At 37.2% G+C, this 22,190-nt stretch overlaps 1 protein-coding gene across 19 annotated transcripts in view; it reads right to left on the reverse strand.

The window, feature by feature from the left end:
- NRXN1 (neurexin 1) overlaps window positions 1-22,190 on the reverse strand; it is a 718,052-nt gene that overhangs the window by 413,916 nt on the left and 281,946 nt on the right. For all 19 annotated transcript variants that reach the window (XM_026084422.1, XM_026084416.1, XM_026084409.1 and 16 more), the window contains 2 exons: window positions 15,401-15,839; window positions 5,108-5,491 (listed from right to left, as the gene is read on the reverse strand). In XM_026084422.1, the coding sequence (XP_025940207.1) occupies window positions 5,108-5,491; window positions 15,401-15,839 (823 nt within the window). The remainder of the gene's footprint in view (window positions 1-5,107; window positions 5,492-15,400; window positions 15,840-22,190) is intronic.

The raw sequence follows: 22,190 nt of genomic DNA on the forward strand, positions 1-22,190 counted from the left end.
TGGTTTTCAGATTATGAGAAAAAAATGTTTTCCAGATAAAACGCAAAGGGTTTGTTTTGATTTTCTTCTCATTAACTAGAGATTGTGCTTCAACTGTTTAGTGTAATTGTTTCCATCTTGTAGTTACTCCAGTTGTTCAGAATGGATCGTTAATTTGCAAGGCCTGTTTATAAGATGGTGACCTGAGCTCTGAGAGGCAGCTTGAGTTAGGTCAGTTATGCAAACCTCAAAGGAATACTCTCACTAAAAGAGTGTATTAATTTCTGTCTCTAACTTTTACATAACCGGAAGTCGGTAAGACCAAGTTTCTCTCTTGCGTACATCCTTTTATGGCATATGAAGAGCTTAATATTGTGCTTACCTGGTGGACAGCTTAAGGCAATATAATATCTTATTACTTTCTACAAGATGCTCTGTATTAGTAGTTACATATGTTAAATGGAAAAATTGCCGCACATCAGGTTTTTGAATACCAAATCTGTTCAGGGTTTGGAGTTTTTGTTTTTTTCCCCTTTGGACCAACTAATTCCAGGATGGGGAGGGGGGTGCCATCTTGCTTGGAAATCTACACTGACAACTGTTTTCATACTGGGGTTGACAGAGGTTTATTATTTTTTTTCCTCTCTCTCTCTCTCGCTCAGCTTCTCCACACTGGTTATTAGGTTAAGTGCTAATAGAGCAAAAGTTTAATTCTGAATGTGTTATTCCTTAAAAGGGATCACAGTCTCCAAAGCAGAGAATATTAATTTTACTACCATTTCAGTGCTGGAAGCACAGAATTGAAAAGAGAAAGAATTAAAAAAAACACCCTTATTAAACATTACCCACAGTTTTTTATGGCAGCAAATAAATGCATGCAGTAAGTAGAGTTATTCACCAGAAGTAAACAGCAAGATATCACTCATAGCTTAATAAAATGAATATATATATTCTTTCTAAGATATTTTTATGAACTTCACATTAAAAACCTTTGGTTCCTCTGTGCCAAAAAAAAACCAAAAACAAAAAACCGTAAGTGTTCCCCTCTCTACATTTTTGTTCAGCTTGTTTCTGATGAAAACCTCCAGCACTGGATTCTCTTCCTCCCTGTACAGATACTGACTAAATCAGCTCCACACCTACCACCAGGGATGCACACAGTAATATTGATATCACAGGCGATTCAGCATCTTAATTTTCACTTGTGTTGGGATTATCTAAATTGCTGCAGAGCCTGAGGCACCCACTCTTCAGCAACCTTCCCCACACCTGCTTCTACCCTCAGAAATGTTCAGCCAGATAATTTATGGGGAGAAACTGAATTTTCCAACCATCTGTATTTCAGATAAAGAACATTGCATGAGGAAACCAAGTAGATATTATTCTTCAATTCACACCTCGCTTAAATTATACAATAAGAAGTATGGACTGGGCATTTAAATTTCAACAGTGTTCTCCATTTTAAGTTTTATAATCAAGTTTATGTCATTTGTACTATACCTATTAATCCTCCTTTCTGCTTTTGTACACTGAATCTATATTAATAAATAAAACACGATCTTGTTTCCTTTGGACCCCGTCCGGTGCCAGTAAAGTCCTGAAACAAAATTATTATTTCCTGCTTTTTCAGTCTCAAAGTGTCCGAAATAACATTAAGTCTGGGTTGCAGCCCACAGAGCCCCTTTTAAAGCATGCAATTACCCTCGGTGCGAGCTGTCTCCCAAACCACACACCAGCTTTGCCTCAGAAGGGGAGAGCTGGCCCAGTCCAGAGCCACGCCAGGCAGCACGCGAACAGGATGGATCCTCGGGAACTGAGGCTCAGGTTTGCTCTCTCACCTTGCTTTATTTACCAGGATAGGGGTAACAACAACATCCTACACTGAAAACACTCGCTGATATATGTCCTTTTACTCCTACAAATTGTGTGGTATTATTCAAGTTTATCAATGACTACCGATTCAAACTCATAATGTTTTTTCGTTCCATTCATTTGTGTACACCGTGCTCAGCTGAGCACTCTTTGCATAAGTTTCCCAGAGCAGTTACTTAAATCCATCTGTGTTCACCTGTGCCCCATTCAGCAGCTTTGGTAAGTCACGAGGAACCTTTCCATCAATATGATGGAAGTAACTGTTGATATGCAATTAATTACTAGATAGTATGTGAATAGAAACTAAAATGATTCACTGACATTTCTGCAAATGAAGACAACATTCTGTCTTATTTATTTTTATTCCAATAGCATTACTTCAGGACTGAGGTCCTAAACCACACTGTAAAGGGACTAGAACCTGCAGCCTGGGCATTAATTAGCCTAAGTCATAGCTGGATTTTCTGAAACAATATTTTAAATATATAAACACATAATTCTTCATACAATCTATCATTATATCACCTGTACTTTTGTTTTCCTTTAAAACATCCAGAGATAATGCAAAGGAATGGAAGCTATAATTTATTTAATGCACAAGTGTGGGTATGCAAGTGTGTCTGCATGCACAACTGTGTACATGTACACACACAAACATCCTCTTGCTAAATTATTTTCTCCTCGGAAGTGTCACTTCCATAAATCTTTCTTTGCCTGCCTGCTTTTTCCTCATCATTATCTTTGACAAATTCACTCCTGTGCACTGTTCCTAGTTGCCCAGTTAAAGGCATACACCTGCAAAGCACACTGTCGAGAGGCAGTTACGTATTGGGATCCACAAAGAAAAGAAGAGAGGAAGTCAAATTATAATGCTGTGACAGCTGTCCATTCATCTGCTATAGCTTCTATAATCTACGGAAGCCAATCTACAGGTTATACTGATGTTTCACTTTACTCAGAATCAAGAATAACATCAAGAATAATTTGTAATGGGAGACAAAGCAAACAAATGTACAAAAGATTAAGTATCCTGAAATCAAAATAGAACTGAGTTGTGTTCCATGCTTTTTGTGCACCAGTAAACTGATGGAAATTATTTCAGATATTGCACTGTAGAGTGCATAATACATACACGTATGGGTTTTGGTGCTCCTGGTTTTGGGGAAACAGCATGGAAAATAAAGTGTATTAAAATGTGACTATGTGCTTTTGTTTACTGCCGATATCTTAATCACTTAAAATTAAATACCCCAGTTGTTTCATCTCTAATATTTCATTCTAAAATGATTTCCTGCTTTGTAAAATTGTATTGTTTGTTGAAATGAACATATTTCTATTTTACTTTAATTGGTTGGAAGAATTGTAATTATGTTGTTTATATCACAAAGTACAATAGTTTATCAGTTACTGCACATGGGTAGTAGTTATAATAACTTTGTGTGGTAAGATGCCAACACATTGCTTTCAGAGTCCCAAAAGCTGTAATCACATTAATGCATGACCATTTGGGATATGAATATTACTAAAAGGAGAAGTCCTTTCAGTGCAGTTTCCTCTGGATAGGGAAACCCAAGAGGAGGAGATGATCCCAGACCGTCTGAGCTGCCACACAGATTTCTGTTGGACAAGAACCAAATATTATTGCAAAGAAGCCAATAACAACACCATATTATCACCATTCCCATTAGGCGACAATCGCTGCGCTGGGAAATTAAGCTCTGTGTCGGAAGATGCTTGAAAATAAAATATGGGAAATAGAGACTAAAAGGTTTCTGTACAAAATAGTACCACCTGTCAAATACATCCATGGGAAATTGCTATGACGAAGCTCGCTTTTAAACTCCTCTTTGCAGATCTGCCTGTGTTTTTTGTCCCTGTCTCTAACGCACATGTTTCCTAGCAATTCCTGGCTTGAAGAGTCATGCAAGACTTGAAGGGAACGCAAGGCCTATTTTCATCCTGCCCTGTGTAATAGCAGCATTTTGCCACAGGGTGGTACACCATACACGCTTAACTGAAGGCTTCTGTAATGCAGCGGACAGCTCGGTTGTGCCCTCTGCCAGCTGCACTCCACCAGCAACAGAACAATCTGGAGATATCAAAATAACAGGTCACCAGTCAAAGGCTTTTATCTTCAAAAAATTAAAAAAAAGGAAACACAAACGACTAAGAATCTTCTTGCACATACTAATAATATGATGGTAGTCTACATAAATGCAAATACCTATTTATATACGTCTTAAACATTCAGCAGAATTCTGTTTTTAAAGAATACATTTTTATTTCATCTTATTACCTAGAAAAAAATAATCAAACTAGAAAAATAACTTTAGCTGCCAGCCAGTACACTTGAAGTTCAGATTTCAGCTTGCAGGGAAGCTATACTATCTGTCAATTGCAATGTGAGACTTAACAAAATGTAATTTCTGGCATTCAAACATTTCCTGTTCCAACAAGAATAAACACAAATACCTAAAATTAACTAAGGTTTGGGGTTTTTTTACTGTTGTCCTACTTACACTAACTATTTTATTAGCATATTCTGTAACTTCAAATAGAAGTACAGAATTCTTCCTGTAAGCTATAAACTTCTGCCTACCTCACCACTATCCTACCTTTTTAATGAAATAAATAGATGCTTGGCAGACTTTACCTTAACTTTTCTAGACAAGAGGAATACTCAGTAACTTAAGATGGGTAGAAAATATATTTCCTTGGGAACTAGGAACTTCAAAAAATTGTCAATGAACAAAAATAGACTAGATTGCTCTTTTGCCTTGATTCATGACGGAAGTTCTGGCCATGAATTTCAGTGATGCTATGGAATTTAAAAATAAATTTAATTTAATTTAATTAGAGATTATACTGATTCAAAGGGGTAGAGAATGGGATCTCAGTTTGAAACTAGCATGGATAATTTAGTAATATACTAATAATTGAAATAACTTCATGATTTCACAAAGCTTTTCAGGACACAGCAATGTATGATGACAAAAGGAGAGAGATTTTTCCAAGGCACCTTTATAGCAGGTACCAACTCCCAGTCATAGCCCATAATACTTTTTTATGCAGCTTAAAAACTTGCCCAAGATCCTTCCTATTGAGTTACTCCTCTAAAACTAGAGCAAAGCTCCACCTCACATCAAGTAAAAACAAGGATGCTTTTTCTGCTTCAGAAAAATTAATGAAAATTTACCGGTTTTAACCATTGTGCAGGATTCTATAAATAGAAATGTAGCCATCTCATGGAACCTACCTCTCTCGCATGATCTGCCAAGGTACCCTGTCCCAGAGCAATCACAAACGTATCTGTTCCACCCGTCCCTGCACACACCGTTGTTTTTACACGGGTTGCTAAGGCATGGTTTTGCAGTTTCTCTTGAGCATGAGGGTTTTACTCCAGCTGTACTTTGAATTTCAGCCATCTGTCGAATATCTTTGCTTTGACCATCAATAAATAAATCTCTAATGCAGCCGACGTATCCGTAATTGAGAAGTGCTGTCCACACCTCTGTTGGGAAGACCAAGCCTGCTTTATTTTCTGGTAAACCTCCAAGATACAAGTCATCATCCAAGTCAAGGATTTCACTTTCTCCTGGTGCAGTATATGGTGTACGTAACGTGTTCACAGATATGGTTCCTGGGAAGAAATGGCAACAAAATGCATGATTTTCTAGACATTTAAAAGGATTTTGGTACCACTGCTTTATTCATTAATCTGCCTTCCAAATTAACTTTTGGCAAATGAAACATTGGCAACATAAATGAAATATAAATGAAAAACAGGTATCCTATTTGCACAGTTATACAACAATACAAACATTTCATTGTTTTAAATACAATGTAGTATATATACTGTCAGAAAGTGAACAATGTACAAACATCTATGAAAATACTGCATGGTCACAATATAAAAAGTCAGAATAACCTTACCAGTCTTAGGTGGGGGGAAATTGTGTTTCAGAGTTATTTTCAGAAATATCCTGCTGATGCAACACAAACTCTCTCTGCCCTACCTCCTAAGTGATTCAAAACATTAAGGTTGAGGTTTCGTTGATAGGCTGTAACCTGGGAGGCAAATCTGTGTCTTTGGTTTGGATCCAAAGACACAGTATTTTAAAAGATTCTCACCACTTTCAGTGGGCTTTGGATAAGACTTTTTCTTTTTTTTTTTTCTTTAAGTGCAGAAGGAAAATACTCTCATCAGCTGCCAGGCAGGCAATCATTAAGAAGATAGTGATGTGCTCCTAGAGGGAAAAATCAATGCCTTTGACACTTACCTTGACATGTGTGCATGTTACAAAGAGAGGGAGAGAGGAAAGATATAGAACCTCAGGAAATAAGAAATATTTATTTCTGTTTAAGTTAAAAAAAAATAATAATATTAAGCCTAAAATGAAGTTCTGCTTCTACAAAGTGTCTGAAAAAAAGACAGCAAGATTTCCTTAAATTTAAGATAATGAAAAACTAGATAATCAACTGTAAAGATCCTTTTTGCTGTACTTTTAAAAAGCAATGAGGAATCCAATTTTTACAATTGGAACAGGCAGGAAACCAGATATACTACACAGAATCACAGACCAAACTTTTGTCAACCACATTTTATTTTATTTACCAAGTAAAATCAACTGAGAAAAGAATCTTCGCATAGAGTCTGTTCACCATTGTATATGGGTATAAAAGCAAGTAAACTATAGTTTGAAATCCTATATAGATCACCAGATTGATATAAGGTACACATTATGCAACAGTGTGTTATCCACTAGACAAACTTTTGAATGTGTATTAATGATGACAAGACACTAAAGAATCTAATTTTCCACAATGTATTTATCACACGTATATACACAAAAATAACATGATTCACCATTCACGCTGTCAACACAATACAGATGCCAGGAAGTATCACTGATTATTTATTAAAAATAATTCTACCGTGCTCAGAATGGAGCATGAAAATAATATATTCAGAATTTTGATATAATAAATACTAAAATGGGAGTTTAAAAAAAAAAAAACAGAAGCAGAACAGAGAAAAAAAGATCATTCTGTAACAAACAAGCTAAAATTGAGGCTTTACAAGAATATAGTAGTTCTTGAAATTCCATGAGTTTTGTAACACAGGCAATAGAAATTATAGCAATATAGTATAATAGTATACTAAAACCTATATCTTTGGGGGAAAAAAGTTCATTCTGGAGTTTGTCCTGCTGTCTAAAAACATTAAGGTTTTTGCGGTCCTCCCCTCAAGCAGTGGAGTTCTGTGAGCACTACACAGCTCGTCTGTTCGTTTGTTGGTTCGGCAGGCTGACTTCAGCAACACAGACACAATGAATATCCAACAGTCCAGATATTTAGTAAAACCCTTTAGGGGTAGAGGTCTCAGGAGAGCAAACTCTCACGTGAGACTTGAGAAGCATCGATTTTAGCAGGGCTGCATATTAGGCAAAAACAATCTAGCTACTGCCAGAAGAGACCTAAAAAGAGAATGCAAAGCATTTGCTGCACAGCCTTTGCCCATCTTTACAAGCATGTTTAAAGAATGCTTGAGTATGTTGTCCATTCTCCTTTACCTTTTTACGCTATATCCAAAATGTTTCTTGTGTGAGTTGAATAATCACACAGATGGAAAGTGAATTTCCACCCTTAATTATAAAGAACAGGTAAGTTGAACTTCCCAAACCTCTGTGTTTTTAGAACTCATAGACTATTATAATTTGTTAACTCTAAGTATTTCTATTGCTGCTCAGATTCTTGAAGCTAAACTTAGCGCTCTTTTGGCACACTTACTACAGAACTGACTTTAGGCATACAAGCACGTTTACATACATACACACTTATATACAAGCATATAGGCATACAAAATGTTTACTTGACCTTCAGCTTTATTAATCAGTTGCATCAAACAAGCATACCTGTGAATGACCGATTAAACTAAGAGCATTAACTTTTGTGAGAGCACCCTAGGTTTCAAGAAGGATTGCCTATAGGAAATAGATCAATTCTCCTTTAAAAAAAAAAAAGAACTCTATAAATATAAACCATCCTTGTGCTCACTCCCACTTGTTACTGCACAAGCTAGTTTAGGACCAAATGCTTTAAACTACGTTCAGACAGCACTTGCACCCACACAGCTTAGCTCAGCTGCTGAACCACATCGATCTTGCACAACCTCCAGTCCCAAGTTCAGGTATCTGCACGGTGCTGTTTTCTGCTGGGCAAACACACTAATGCTTTCAAGCTATTCATGATGCTAGAAGACACGTAAGGCTCCATTTCTGTTAAAAATCAACCACATCTTGATGGCTTTCAATCACAGGGAAAGAAAGGTGGATCTCGGCCAGCATGGCTGAGACGAGCCATGGAGGTTGCAAAAGGAAGCTCTGCGAGCACAGAAGGCTGCAGAAGGGGAACGAAGAGGCAGCCGTAATCATCGCTTCACTCTGGTGACTGGTGATTGCAGTAATAGACTGAGGCAGGAAAATTTGGTTCTGTATGTCATAAAGGATTACTGGGGAGAAAGCTTAAGTATCTGAATAGATAGCAACAATCTTGTTAAAGAAATGAACCTCTGTTTCCCCTCCCCTCTCCCCCAGTGACACTGCATAAAATATTCTTTGGGAGAAGCCCTCCGAAATCTCCGGGAAATCGTTGCATTTGATGACCGTGAGTAGACACACATAACAGGCAACAAATATTGTATGCCTCTTTTCCATGTTTCGGAAGGCCCTAGAAACTGTCCTCCCCAGAAGAACTACCTCCAAATTACTGTTGGGCGTATCAATGATGCTTCTGGTGACCTCTGGAAACTTACTGCATGTCTGAACTCTATTCACACAGCTATACGGTATCTTTATTTCACTTAATCCTTTTCATTGTGAGCTAAACTAAGTCAAACAGCACCTGCACTGGACTCACAGCTTACACAGCTTGCCCTGGCTCGACTCTTACATAGGAGCTTGACCAAAATATCATCTAACACATTGACTAGGATCAGGACTATGTAATACAAACAAGCTTTAGCCTAGCTAACCTTAGGGAAACCATGCCTGGGCACCAGGAGCTTCATGCTATCAGTTACTAAGTGTCCTGGTTCCTGGCTGAACTTGAACAGGAGGTCAGGGCCACCAGGAAACCATCACTGCTGCTGTTACCCAAATCACCTTGTCTGGAGCTAGCCCTGATAGGTAAGGCAAACCTTATCTACTGACGACTGTGTAAACCTAGGCTACATTTACTCAGCATCTGAAATCAGACAAAAAAAATCCAAGAAAAATATAAGGGGAAATGAAGGAAAACTTCCAAAATACGTCAAAAGTTACGGTTCTTTGAAATAAAACAAAAAGCAAAACCCAACAAGTTCATAAAATATTGGCTTACAGAAAATAAGGTGTCTATAAGTACTTTTGGATGCACAGTGCATCCAGAGCTGTGACATTGAGGTAGAGAGTGCTATTTCATCTAGCATGAAAATTTATTTAAAATCCTATCATATTTTTTGATGAAAACGTCTAAATCCTACTGAAATCCATCTCAGGTTGGATCCCATGACAATAAAGGATTCTCCCACAGAATCCTGGGATAGTAACACACCCTCAGCTTGATTTCGTTCCTATTGGGGGGGGAATTATACAGAGATTAAGAAGAATTGTTCTGTCAAATCACCAGTATTCTCCAATGTATATTTCTACTCATGAATGTGGAGAAACAGCATTTTTCCTGAGAAGCAGGGAAAAAAAAGACAAAAATCTTTTGAGGAAAAGGAAAGCTAATGGAGCATAAAAATATCATACTAGGCCAGCACAGAACAGGTTAATTATTGGTCCTCTAAAGAAGACTTAACATTAACCCATCTTACACCAGAATTGTCAGGTTGGATAAGAGGGAGAAGAACACGACACATCTCATTTAATAAAATAACATGAAGACAACAGAATATTAAAACTCAGATTCAGAAGATGCAAAAGAAAATTGGGTTCTCAATGGAATGAGAAAACTATAACTTTAAATTGTAACATTTCTGTAGTAAGGATCAGCCTTTTTATTACATTATTTCACAGTACCGAGCATAATGCACCCATAACCAGACTAGTGATAATACTATTTCTTTGAAAAGAGCAACATTGAGACAGTAATGTCTGCCAAATAATAGGCAGCTTCCTTAGAAACCTTTTTAATATACAAAGTAGGAAATATTGTCTTTATTTTTGTCAGAAAAAGAAAAAAAGGGAAAATGAGAATAATATTTTGTTTGCTCTGTCTGAAAGAAGAGAAAGGGGAAGACTGAGTGAAAGACAAGGTGGCGTGGGCTGATTTATTTAGTCCGGAAATTCAAGGTCTAACTCAAAACTCTAAAACCAGGTAGCATTTCTTGTCTCCAAAAATTAGACATAAATGTAAGGGTCCTGCAAAGACCTGTGGTGCTCTGATTCTACAGCATTTCTCCTGAGAGCAAAATACGATTCAAACATTCATAATGTTCTTTTTATACTGGAAAAACAATCTGAAAAAAATCTAATGACATGATAATTTTTAGGTGAGAGTTACTGACTTACATAAGATACCTGGTTAGCAGGTGATCATTCCTAAAGGAACTGGTAGTTCTACTAGGTCATAAGACAAGCAGTGGTACGAGTCAACAACAACACACATTTGAGAAAACAGGGAAAAATGATATCGGGACGTATGGAGAAGACTATCCTACTAGTTTACTGAGCATTGGTAAGGTTTAGCTAGAACTCAGAAAGACACAGATCAGCTGAGGCGATTCCAGAGGAGAGCAAGGAGAATCATCAATGTCGCAGAACATACATGTCACAGAATGCGACATATAAGGCCAGGAAGCAACTGGGCTTTCTTGCTCTGGGAAAACAAAACTGGAGACTGACCTGATAACAGCATTCAATAATAAAAAGGCAGAGCTATGACAGGAGAAAAAAAGTGTGCTGCTTTCTGTGCCTGCTGTGGACCAGGAAATAAAGGACAAAATGGATAGTTTTACATATGGAAAGATTTAACTTAGGTAACATGAGGAAAAAAAGCTGTTTCCAGCAGTAAGGTCAATGAAAGATGGGAATGAATTGCCTGGGGAAGTTGCAGAGCTTCCATTGCTGGAGGTATCTCGATAAGTATCTGTCAAGACTGATGCAAGTACATTATCCTCACATGTAGTTATGAGGGATAAAACAGAGGAGCTCTCAAGGTCATTTCATTTCAATTTTTCTATGAATTGACGAAGTAAACTTTTCGTAAGTGAAAAACAGTAACATTCATTCATGAACAGGATCATTGGAACCATTTCTCTTAAAATGCAGGATAAATCCAGTATTTCAGATATGTAAACTATTGACATTTGTTGAAATAGAAACATGTAAACCTGGCAATTCTTGAAAGGCTGAGAAGATGGGGGAGCTTAAACTTTTGTACAAGTAAAAAAAGAACTTCCAACAACAACGCATGTAATGGCTATCCAGAAAGTGCTACTTGCAGTGAGAGAGTGACGCTCTAATTACGTACTCGAGAGAGAGAATTACTTCCCTCCTGCAATTTCTGGTATTTAAGCTGAAATTCTAACTTTAGTTCAAAATTTCAGTGACTTCTTAGCCCTTAAATGCTGCTTACCTACGAATAACTGCTGGTACAGTCTGGTTTGCACTGTCATACACATTTGGAGGCTGACAAGAATGGTAAGTTTCCACTATGATTTCACCGGGTAATGACGATTTCCACAAGATGAATGGCAGTTTAGTAAAAAAATATATATATACTCACAAGGTTATCCTTGAATATGGCAAACAGTTTAACAAAATTTTAAACAACACTCAAGCCTCAGAAAACAGTTATTAACCTAGCCCTACTGTGTTGCAGCAAACACTGTGAGCAAAGACCTTTGCAGCTGCTTCATGGATTTTTTTCCTATTTCTTTTACTGCAGAGTTGGCAGTACTGTTAACAGCAGAACAGACAAACATTTCCCTTAGGTATGAGTTAATGAGCCTCTTCAATCACATTCATTATCTCAGCAATTTAGTTTAGTTAGTCTGTGTATAAGAAACTAAGACATATCTCTAAACCTTGTCTCACCGATTCTGATCAGTTAAATATGAAGATTTTAACTGCAGCTGCTGCAACTATTCTGATCTCTATGCTTACTTCATTTGGCCTATTTAGTTGCTTTTTGTGTGTAATGAAACAGTTACAGTTGCTTACTAGCATATGGTGAAAATCTAAGAAAAAGAGTATGGTGTTCTAGGTACAGCTCACTGCTCGTGTGCTAAAGCATAACCTAACAGCTGCGATCAGAACGGTGATCACAGCATTACAGCCAGTGGCCAAGCCGGGGCACGTGCAAAGCAGCTACGAAGGCGCTGGCCATTGCAGGAACTCACCACATCCTGACGAACACTGGTCGGGAGCTCAGCTCGCACGCGGATGGGACACAGCAACTGATGCCCGCTTGTGTCCTCCACTGCATACCCAGCCAAAAAGACAGACTGCTGGAGAAGGTACCTTCTGAAACCCTTCTCTACTCAACGCAGGGAAATAGGAGCTCAGGAGCTACTGCCCATTTAAGATCTGCTTTGCAGGTAAGGAGGCACTCAGTGTCTCACAGGCAGCACAATGGTCTTGTAGGGTGAAAACCAATTTATGCAAGAAGAGTAGGTTAGAGTTCCATCAGCAAAAGGAAAAATCAAAGGGCACACTCTCTTCCCCCTTCGTCGTACCTCCCCAAATCCCTGGCGATTGGCAGAAGAAAGGAAGGGAGCATATGGTACAGTATAAATTACTGCTGACTAGAGCCTGAGTACAATTAATAAAACGTGATCTAACTAAATCTCATTCCTTACATCTTCTCCCCCTACCCCCAGTAGGGCCAGGACAGAGTCGGCAGTTTGGAGCGGATACTTGCCAGGACTGAAAGTCAGGAAGAGAGCAAAGAAGGAAAAATAAATCGAGTACTTGCTGATCCAGCTAATGCTAAAGTCAAGGAAACTAGCAAAGCTCCTTGAGAAATGTCACAGCTCTCTATTATCTGAGGGAACGACTCCACGCTGGATTTGAAGGCTAGTAATAAAAGGTTGCAAAACTTCATTTAGGGGGAAAAAAAAAAAACCACAACAGGCTATTTGAGCTACCTGTTCATTAACAGAAGAATCTTTATACTTGGCAAAACATGGGAGGTATTTTATTAGCAGCAACAAGAAAGCCTCAGAAAAGACTTTTTTTTTATACAAGGTACATTCATTCACTTGTACAAAAATTCAGATCATAAGCAAGTGAAAAGTTGACTATACTCATATGATTTCCAGTATATTTTGGTTTCGTATAAAGAAAATAATTTAAAAGACTTTTTGTAATAATAAAGTGCATTTTACTATTCATGGAAAAAAATATAATAGACTAAACTGCTTAAGTCATGAAGGAATAATCTAAACTAATAATCTAAACTGCTAGTTTTCAGGAAAAAAAATAGGAACATACAGTTCATTTTATATTAATCGTTAGGCAGACATTTTACTTGGTCGAATCTGATGGCTTAACATATTATTCAGCCAGTACTCCCATCAGTAAGAGCACTGCAAGTCTAAACACGGAACCAGTATTTCTCCTACTGCAAAATATTCCTAAATGTGTTAAACTCGCAGGAAATCTTTAATCGTAAATGAAAATTCAGTTGGCCAATGCATATGCCTACATATTTATTATCCATGCCTGGTAATAGTTTAATGGTCTAGGATAAATAGGTGCCATGGTCATAGTTTCCAAGAGCAAACAGTTAAATAAAACTCACCTGAAGAATAAGGTTCATTGGTTTGGTTTTAAAAATTGTTTAAATTTGACCACTTATAACACTACTTAAAAATACGCAGGGTTAAACCTTTAGAAATAATAGGCAGCCCTTCAGATGTATATTCCTTCCTATACTTAATCTATATTCTTGCAGAAGTCCATCAAGAGTTTTAAAGATTTAAATAAAACACATCCTAAACAGCCTTAACAGCAGCTGGGAGCCACAGTTTTTGTGAAGCACTGAAAGTGCAAGACATACTTTTAAATATAAGAAATTGTTATGCATTTCTTTGCTTTACAGTTGTGTTGACTTTGAATGTAAGAATAAACTTTGCTTTCAGTAACATCCCACGGGCATGATTATTACAGGATTTACTGCCTCACATGAACCACTGACACAGAACTTAAGAAGCAAGACTGAAAATGAAGACTGTAGTGTAAGTAACATAGCCACTAGATATTCGGTCATAATGGAGGGTTTTGAGAGGTTTTTTTTTAAATCACAAGAACAGTATATAACCGACTGGCATATCATAATCAGAAAACCAAATTCTCTACAATTAGAATTTCAACCTGCAAAACCCAGGAATCAGACTGTTATTTTTTTAATAATCCCAGGGTAGAATGATCAATTGAATTTGGTATGATTTTCACCATGGATTTGACTGAAATCTTCTATTTAAAGCTGCACTTAGATCATTTGATCTGAAATCTTATTTGTGACTATAATTGATTTTAAGGTGTAGAAATCAAGCATATCACATCTGAAAACTGGAGGCAGAAAAAAAGAGAGACCGTGTTTGAAAAATCTGAACGTTTCAGAAAGCAATTATAAATGCAAGTAGTGAAAAAGGAGGCACCAGAAGGAAGCAAGAGGAAAAAAAATCCAAAATCCAAAAGAAAAAGCATTTAGGTTTTCCACACAATTTCAGAGTGTACATAGTTTCAGACTGGATACTGATGTCAATCGTAATGTTCTCTGATGGACTGAATTACAGACTCAGTATATCTTTTTTGTTTTCCCCTGCTAAATCTTGGCACAAACTACAGAAAAGATACCACACAGCAGTCCTGCAACTAATGGATATTGATTATTTGCTGAAGTCAACATATACTCAAGATTAGATGCAGCTGAAACACAAGGGCAGTTTCACTAATTAATGCATTGTATGTTATAACAGATTTTAGTAGCATTAGGAACAGTTAATTTTTTTTTTTTTTTAGTTACCATTTTCAGTAAGACCCTTCATCAAGTAAACTACCATAAAACAGGAATCTTACTGGCAGAATTTTGTCACCAGTCACCTATTTCCATTTCTGCTGAAATGGGTTGTTAGCCAATCATTAGCATGTCATTCAGTTATACTGAGGTCTGCCGACATGACTGGAGATCTGTGCTGTTTCTGTGGGCAGACCATTCCTTATGTTGGAGATTACTTGGAGTAATTCTTTTTTGATTTTTTATTCTTGAAACTTGCCACTTCAGCTATTCGGTATAAGCAAGCACAGAGGGAGATTACTGTTTGTTTTTGAAGTATACAGCACACTTACTTGCAAGATTAAGTACCTGATTACCCAATAAATATTAACATAAAATATTTTACTCTGGAAATCATTGTATTCTGGTACACGACAACAACAAATTCTTATATTTCCCTTATTTTTCAGTTAACCTGCAGCTCTAATGATGGTAACATCACATATAGCTGGTATTATCTCAGATAGTTTTCAACATGCTGAATATTTAAAAAGAAACTTACCTGACCGTCCATCCCGTTGAAAGTCTACGTGGTACCATTCACCATCATTCACCTTCTTCTGCAAGGCTTTTATTTTTATAGTACCTGATCCCATGTCTAACAGCAGGTAAAGGTGGCCATCAAGCATCTCAATGGCAAAGAAGTCAACCTTCACCATCTGTGGATGTTTGGCATCTTTTTGGTGCCTTGGTTTTCCATGACTGAAAAGAATCAGACCGTTTGGCTCAGTTGTACGAAAGTCAAATGATATTGAGCCTGTTTTCTTGGCATTCCACTTTGGCAAAGAGATGAAAGACTCGGGTGTTTCAAATGTGATTGGATCTAAGGTTGCAACATTCTCACATTTAAATGCTACAACCCCATGAATCTTCATTTTAGGATCTCCTTGCTTGGCAAGCCGAGATAACTCCAACCTGACATCATTATTTTTATACACGACCTGTAAGCAAAGCACAGAAGTTACTAAGAGGGACTTGACCATTTTAATCAAATAGATACAACCCTGAAGAGGTAGATCATTTAAAGGATAATAATGATTGTTTGTGAATATGCTAATTTACACACACATAAAATTAAATAACAATTTTCATTGACTAATGCTTTAATAATAGTTTTGATTAAACCAAACAAAGTTGCTCTAAAAATATCCCTAGAGTTAATTCAAGCAATCTGAAAGAATCTGCGCATAATTTATACTATCAGTAGTAAATTAGCTTGCGTGGCCCTTGATTGCTTAAAAGCCTTCTGTGCACAAGCCGTTCTGCTGAGGTTAGAGAAGTGTTGGATTTCTTGTTGCTCTAAACCCTTTGTCACTGTCTTAACGCTTCTGTTCAAGGTACCAAGGTCAGATATTTTATAATTTAGTATCTTTTCAACTTGTCCTTGGGGCTGAGGAATAGCAGCATCCATGTTATTCATGAAGCAATAAAACAGGGAAACTAGTATCATATGGATCAAAACAGACAAAAAGCAAGATGAACTCTGAGCCAGTTCAATTAGACAAAAAACACACTTAGGAATTTTCCCCACTAGCTGACTGAAGATTTCTCTGATAAAAATGAAAGACAATATTAGGTTTAAATCTAATCGACCTCCACAGCAAATGTTCTTGTCCCAGATCACATGTTTATTCTACCTAGAGAAACTGGTCATGAAATAATAATTTCCCAGGGTTGTATTCTTTATTAGTATATTCTGAAATTGCTGCAATTTCTGTGTTGTCAGTGGTACAAGGACTGCTTAAAAGAAGCTCCCCAGTAGCACAGGTGTGCACAAGTATTTTATCAATATTTTCAATTATTCAATAAATGATATAGCCAGGCTGTAATATCACATCACTGAAGGTCTGAATATGAGTGCATGGTGACAAAAGCTAAAACTTTCTTCTCTTTTTCTAAGGTTGTGCCTACATTAGCCAGGAATTTGGAGCCACGGCAAAAGATCAGCAGATCAAAGCAGTTAGCGCTGAGGTTTCTACATCTACAGACGTATATGGTTTAGGACTAGATGCAGTCTGGCCCCGATTCAAACATCCAACTATACAATGTGCTCTGAAGCTGTTCAAACGACAATCACTGGTTCAGACCTTTTATCCCTATTAGAGGTCAGAGGGTGTTTAACGAATGCTCAGAGTACAGCTTCTGGATTCATTTCCTCCAAAAGAAATCTAGTTTGAGCACAGATCAAAACCACTTTGCAAACTGAACAGACACATAGTAAATGGAAGAGATGGGGGATTTACTTCAAAACTATGCTACTGTTTCAAATCAAATGCTAACATACATACAACGCAAGATGCCATACCCCACAAGTGATAGTTGCTATGGAAAAACAGCATTTTGAGATAACAGAATACTAAAAATATGACTGGTAGCTCATCAATAGATCAAACAGTTTTGATTCTAGGCATTGAGTTCTTTCAAAACATATCATTATCCACCCAGCAGATTTCATCATAATTCATGGCAGAATTATTCTACAACATTAAAAATGTGTCCTAAAAGCTAATAAGCGAGCCTGTTTCTCCATTTCATTTCAGGGCTCACAACAAATACTGCTGCTCCCACTGGAGCTCCGTTACCTCCAAAGATGTCAAATAATCCCTACTGTGGATTCCTGATAGCAGAAAGGACATTCTGCCACAGAAAGGCACATAACATTGTGTTGCCTTTCTTGAGTGAAGACATCACAAGTGACTAGAATTTGACTAACCTCTAGTCTCAGAGAATAAGGATCCATATTTGCATTACCGTAACATCTCTGACAGTATAGATAATAGACTACTGGAGAATAAGCATGTGCTAGGGAGCTCCCACTGGGGAAACGTTCTGTCTGCTGAGTGAAGAAAGTCAAAAGGCAGAAGAACGCAGAAAGAAGTCAGTAGTCTGTCAGGCAGTATTAACTGGAGATATTTGGCCTGATGAAACACTGGCCACATTCTATGGGAAGAGTGATTTTGGATAGCCTTAACCTCATTCAAAGGAGTTGCAAGGGACAACGTTTCTAGCATAGACTGAAAATCATTAAATTAAGGATAGCAGATATAGTAAGAAGAAGGAACAAATGAGCTCTCACTAGAGCCACATCATGGTGTTGACAATGGAAGTAATTAAGGCAAAAAGGAACATGAAGGGAAAATATTCTTTAATTGCCTACTGAACAAAGGTAGGTATCAAGCTAATACAATAAAAGTAAAAAGAGAATTGCTTGTTTATGAACTTAAATTCAAATTGGCTGATATTACTGAAAGCTAGTTGACTGAATAATAAAGTTAATAGTTAAAATCTATGTAGAAAGAACTGAGTAGACAAACAGATAAATGAGCATTACTTTATGTCCAAAATGGCTCTATAGGCTTGAGGTCACAACTCATTTGAATGAATATGGTTCAAGGATCTGATGAATTAAGTAAAGACAGAACTACTGACCACAGTTTTCTCAAGAACTGGTCACCACCTTCTTAAGTAGCTAATTATATAACACATCAGGGAAAATTTGCTGGAACACTTTATTAAAAGTGTCAAATATTGGGAGTTTTATACTACCACTATTAAAACATCCTTGGAATCCCTAAATATCGTATATGACATTTTCTTACCTCCCTATCTGTTATTTTCCAAAGGTTCTACTGGGTTCATAAGAAAAAACATATTTATAATAGGGGTGATTATTATCCACTTCTACTTCCATCCAGGACACCCTACAACACAATTTTTTAATGTTAACTTAATATGGTTTCCTTTGAATAGAGACATGGATCCACAATCAGTCAAGGGAAGGTAATTTGCAATAGAGAGACATCTTGGTGTCATGGTTCACTTCTACTCCTACACAATTTACAAGGCAGCATCCCTGCATCCACTATGTTCTTTCCTAGTGTCTATTGGCCTGGCCCTAGTAATAGCTCACTCGCTTCCTCTCTCATACCCAAGCAACAACAATATAATTTTCCACAGCATGAAACTGCCAGCCCTCGGAAAATGGTACTGTGCTATTAAGAGCACCTTGAATCTGCCTTCCATTCACTGCACTGGTTCCCCTTAACGTTAGGTAAGGTTCAAGACCTCAGTCTTTAAAATACCTAATAACCTCATTCTTGGAAACCGCAAAAGGCCACTTAAACTCCCAAGATTAAAACAGAATCAAAAATATCAACAACAAAAAAAGCAGCTAGCAATTCCCCTCCTCATCTGCAGCAGGACTCTCCACACGAGGAACAAATTTGTTTTCCAGGAGAGAGAAGGAATACTTACAAAGCATTTTACAACAAGATGTGAGCTCCTTTTGCCACCATCCAAGCCAGCCACACACCAGGTAACTTGTGATATCAGAGTGCTGAGTTTTAAGAAATAAATCCAGCTAAGCGACAGCAAATATTAACTTAAGCTCAGCACTCTCTTTAACATGGCTTGTGGTCATCTTGGAGCATGAGCAGAATTAATTCATGTCTCCCTAAGATATATTATGTAAGTTTTTTTGGGAGCCAGGGCCCTAACTAGGCAATGAACTCCAGTAAGATATTAAGAATTCACCAGAGATCTCACCAGTGGTCACAGTAGGTGCCTTCAACAACGAAATATGTATAGCTGACAATGAAAATATATTAATAAATCACTAACGTATAAACATATGAAGTACTTTTTCCTTTGAGGAAAGGTGAGGGAAAGGGCAAGGAATATACTGTTTATCCTATATACATGACAATTCAAATATCAAATTAAAAGCTTAATATAATAAAAACCTTATTAACAGGATAACCTTTCTAATTTGTGCTACCTTCTTGATCCATTCACAAAAACAAAATATTACAATGCTCATACCCACTCATGAAATTTAAAACCAGGAAAAATGCAAAAAAAATCAAGATTTCAACATCATTTTCAATTCAAAGTGCAGCCCTCCCCACAGGAAATATTGCTTTTTGTATTCTGTACATCAAATATTATCAGTGAAGCAATGATAAAATCTGAAATAAGTATTTCAGAATACTGACCACTGTTAGCAACAGGCTCTCAATCATTATGACCAAAAGCCTTTAAATTACAATGGACAATTTATTTCATATAGCAAATTACTTTATTGGATTAAAAAGCAATTAAAAAAAGATCCTTAAGGAGCTAATAATATTGTCTAATTTGTGGACTTTTCTACTTTTCCTCTAGAATCAGACAGAAACTAGCAGTTCAGAGTACCTACATTATGATTTTGCTCTGAACTGAAGAGCTTGTCTATTTACTTAATAGGGAGGTGAGAGAAATTAGTTTTCTAAATCCAGTTTGAATGAATGAATGAATCAATCCTACCTCAAAACCTGTTAAAAAAAGTGAACTACACCCATCCTTAATGTTATCATTCAGCAGTATTTTCATGTCTTCACAAAACCTGATCACCTAGTTACCAGAACTTCAGTTTGAACAGTGATGGTTAACTCTCTAAAATGGAGACTAGTATCATTCAAAATGGTTTAGGCAAGTGCTGCTAATCTATGATTTTATGCTGCGCATTGACGTCAACAGAAGATTACTGACTGATGTCAAAAACTGTAGCCATAAAACTTACAGTAAGTGAAGCCTGAGGCAATTTTTTGAGCCTATTTAAACAGTCATTAGAATTTATTAAGAATTTCAGTATTCATTGAGAACTGTCCAGTACACACAGTTTTATATTCTTCAGATATCCAAATGCAAAACCAAGCACTGAGAGTCATCATGTATTGTTTGGTACTCCCTGCAGTCACTGAATGGTTTTGAACTAATCCCTGAATGCCAGTTTCTCACAGGAGACTTGCCATTTTGCTAATATTCCTCAATTCGTTTCCAAGGCCCAAAATGAATATACCAAGGAGCACAACAAACTACAGATTAATTACGCAGAACATAAAGAGGCACAGTCCAAATGTTTGCAATAGGGAATGTTTCTGAACACAGTATGAAAGCCCGCAATATGTATGATAACAGCTATTCAAGCCTCTAGGATTATTCAACATTTTATAGACCCACTTTTTGTTCCTTCTTTGCGAACACAGACAAAAAATGCACAGGTGTAATGAAAGCACCAAGGAAACAATTTATTCATTCTCAAATTAAATGTGTTCAGTTTCCTGAGTTGGAGGGGGAAGCTTTGAGGAGGGAGTTCATTCTGATCAGCAAAATAAAAAGCAGTCTACAGAGTCCTACTGAGTGGGAGATAAATCTCAGGACAACAGGATACGGTTGCGTGGTCTAGATACCTACATACCTGGAGAACATGACAGCATATGCATTTTGCTGAATTATTTTAGATGAATTAAGAAGGTCTGGGAAACTGCTTTGCAAGTTTCAGCTTGAAGAAAGTGTTGATTTAATAGATCTGAAAAAAAGAACAGGTGTCTAGTGATCTACTACAGTGCCATAAATCTGATGGAACATATATCTGGGAGTTTCAAGTCATCCTTCTGCCTCTTCTTCCTATCCACTTGGAGGACCAAAACTCTGGAGTGGAAATAGGTTACAGTCTCTTAACTCACTCTACTGAAATTGCGTTTGGCTCTTCCAAGGGGTCAGAAGAGGAAAGATTGTCTAGGTCAAAGGAGTACTTGCTTGAGTTATCCAAGAGGAAAATAAAATATTTAATACCTAGAACCACACAAAACAGCTATATTTGGCCTGTTCCCTCTCCAAGCAGTGGCTTTTTTAATGTACGAAGGAAACCGAGATTTTTTTCAAGACTAATACATGGTTCATATACTTTGACCATACCCTTTGTTTTACTGCTTAGAGCTTTAGATATAACAAATAAACTTTCAAAGCAGACATACTCCCCACAGAGTACTTTGGCCTACCAGGTAGGAAGAAAAGAATAATTAGAATAATTCTTGTTATTAGAAGCCAGGACTCCAGGGAGTTGGGTTTAACCGGCATCTGAATGATTCACAGTGAACTTAACTTTCCTTGCTTTGCTTAAAATGGATACCTCATTTCCTGATAGGGTGGAAACTTGAATGAAGACCACAGTTTGCACTGGGTCTAGTGGAACTTCATCTCAAATAAGTCCCGTTCATACAAGCATTTCCCATAAGGGTTTTGCCTCAGGTGGGGGGGTGGGTGGATGAGGAGGGGAGGCATTCCAAAGTTTTCTGTTTTAGGAAGATGCAAAAAGCCAGCACCTAGTATGATAAAAGAGTGTATTATGGCTTTCTGGTATGCAATCACAGACTAAAAGAGCTGGCTATTAAAACATAAAAATAAAATGTGATCAAAAGCTACATTCAATAAAAGCTGTGCTTGAATAATGTATGTCTCAAGGTAAATAT

This window comes from Apteryx rowi, unplaced genomic scaffold (assembly GCF_003343035.1).
Source record: "Apteryx rowi isolate R43461 unplaced genomic scaffold, aptRow1 scaffold_64, whole genome shotgun sequence".
Classification (NCBI taxonomy): domain Eukaryota; kingdom Metazoa; phylum Chordata; class Aves; order Apterygiformes; family Apterygidae; genus Apteryx; species Apteryx rowi.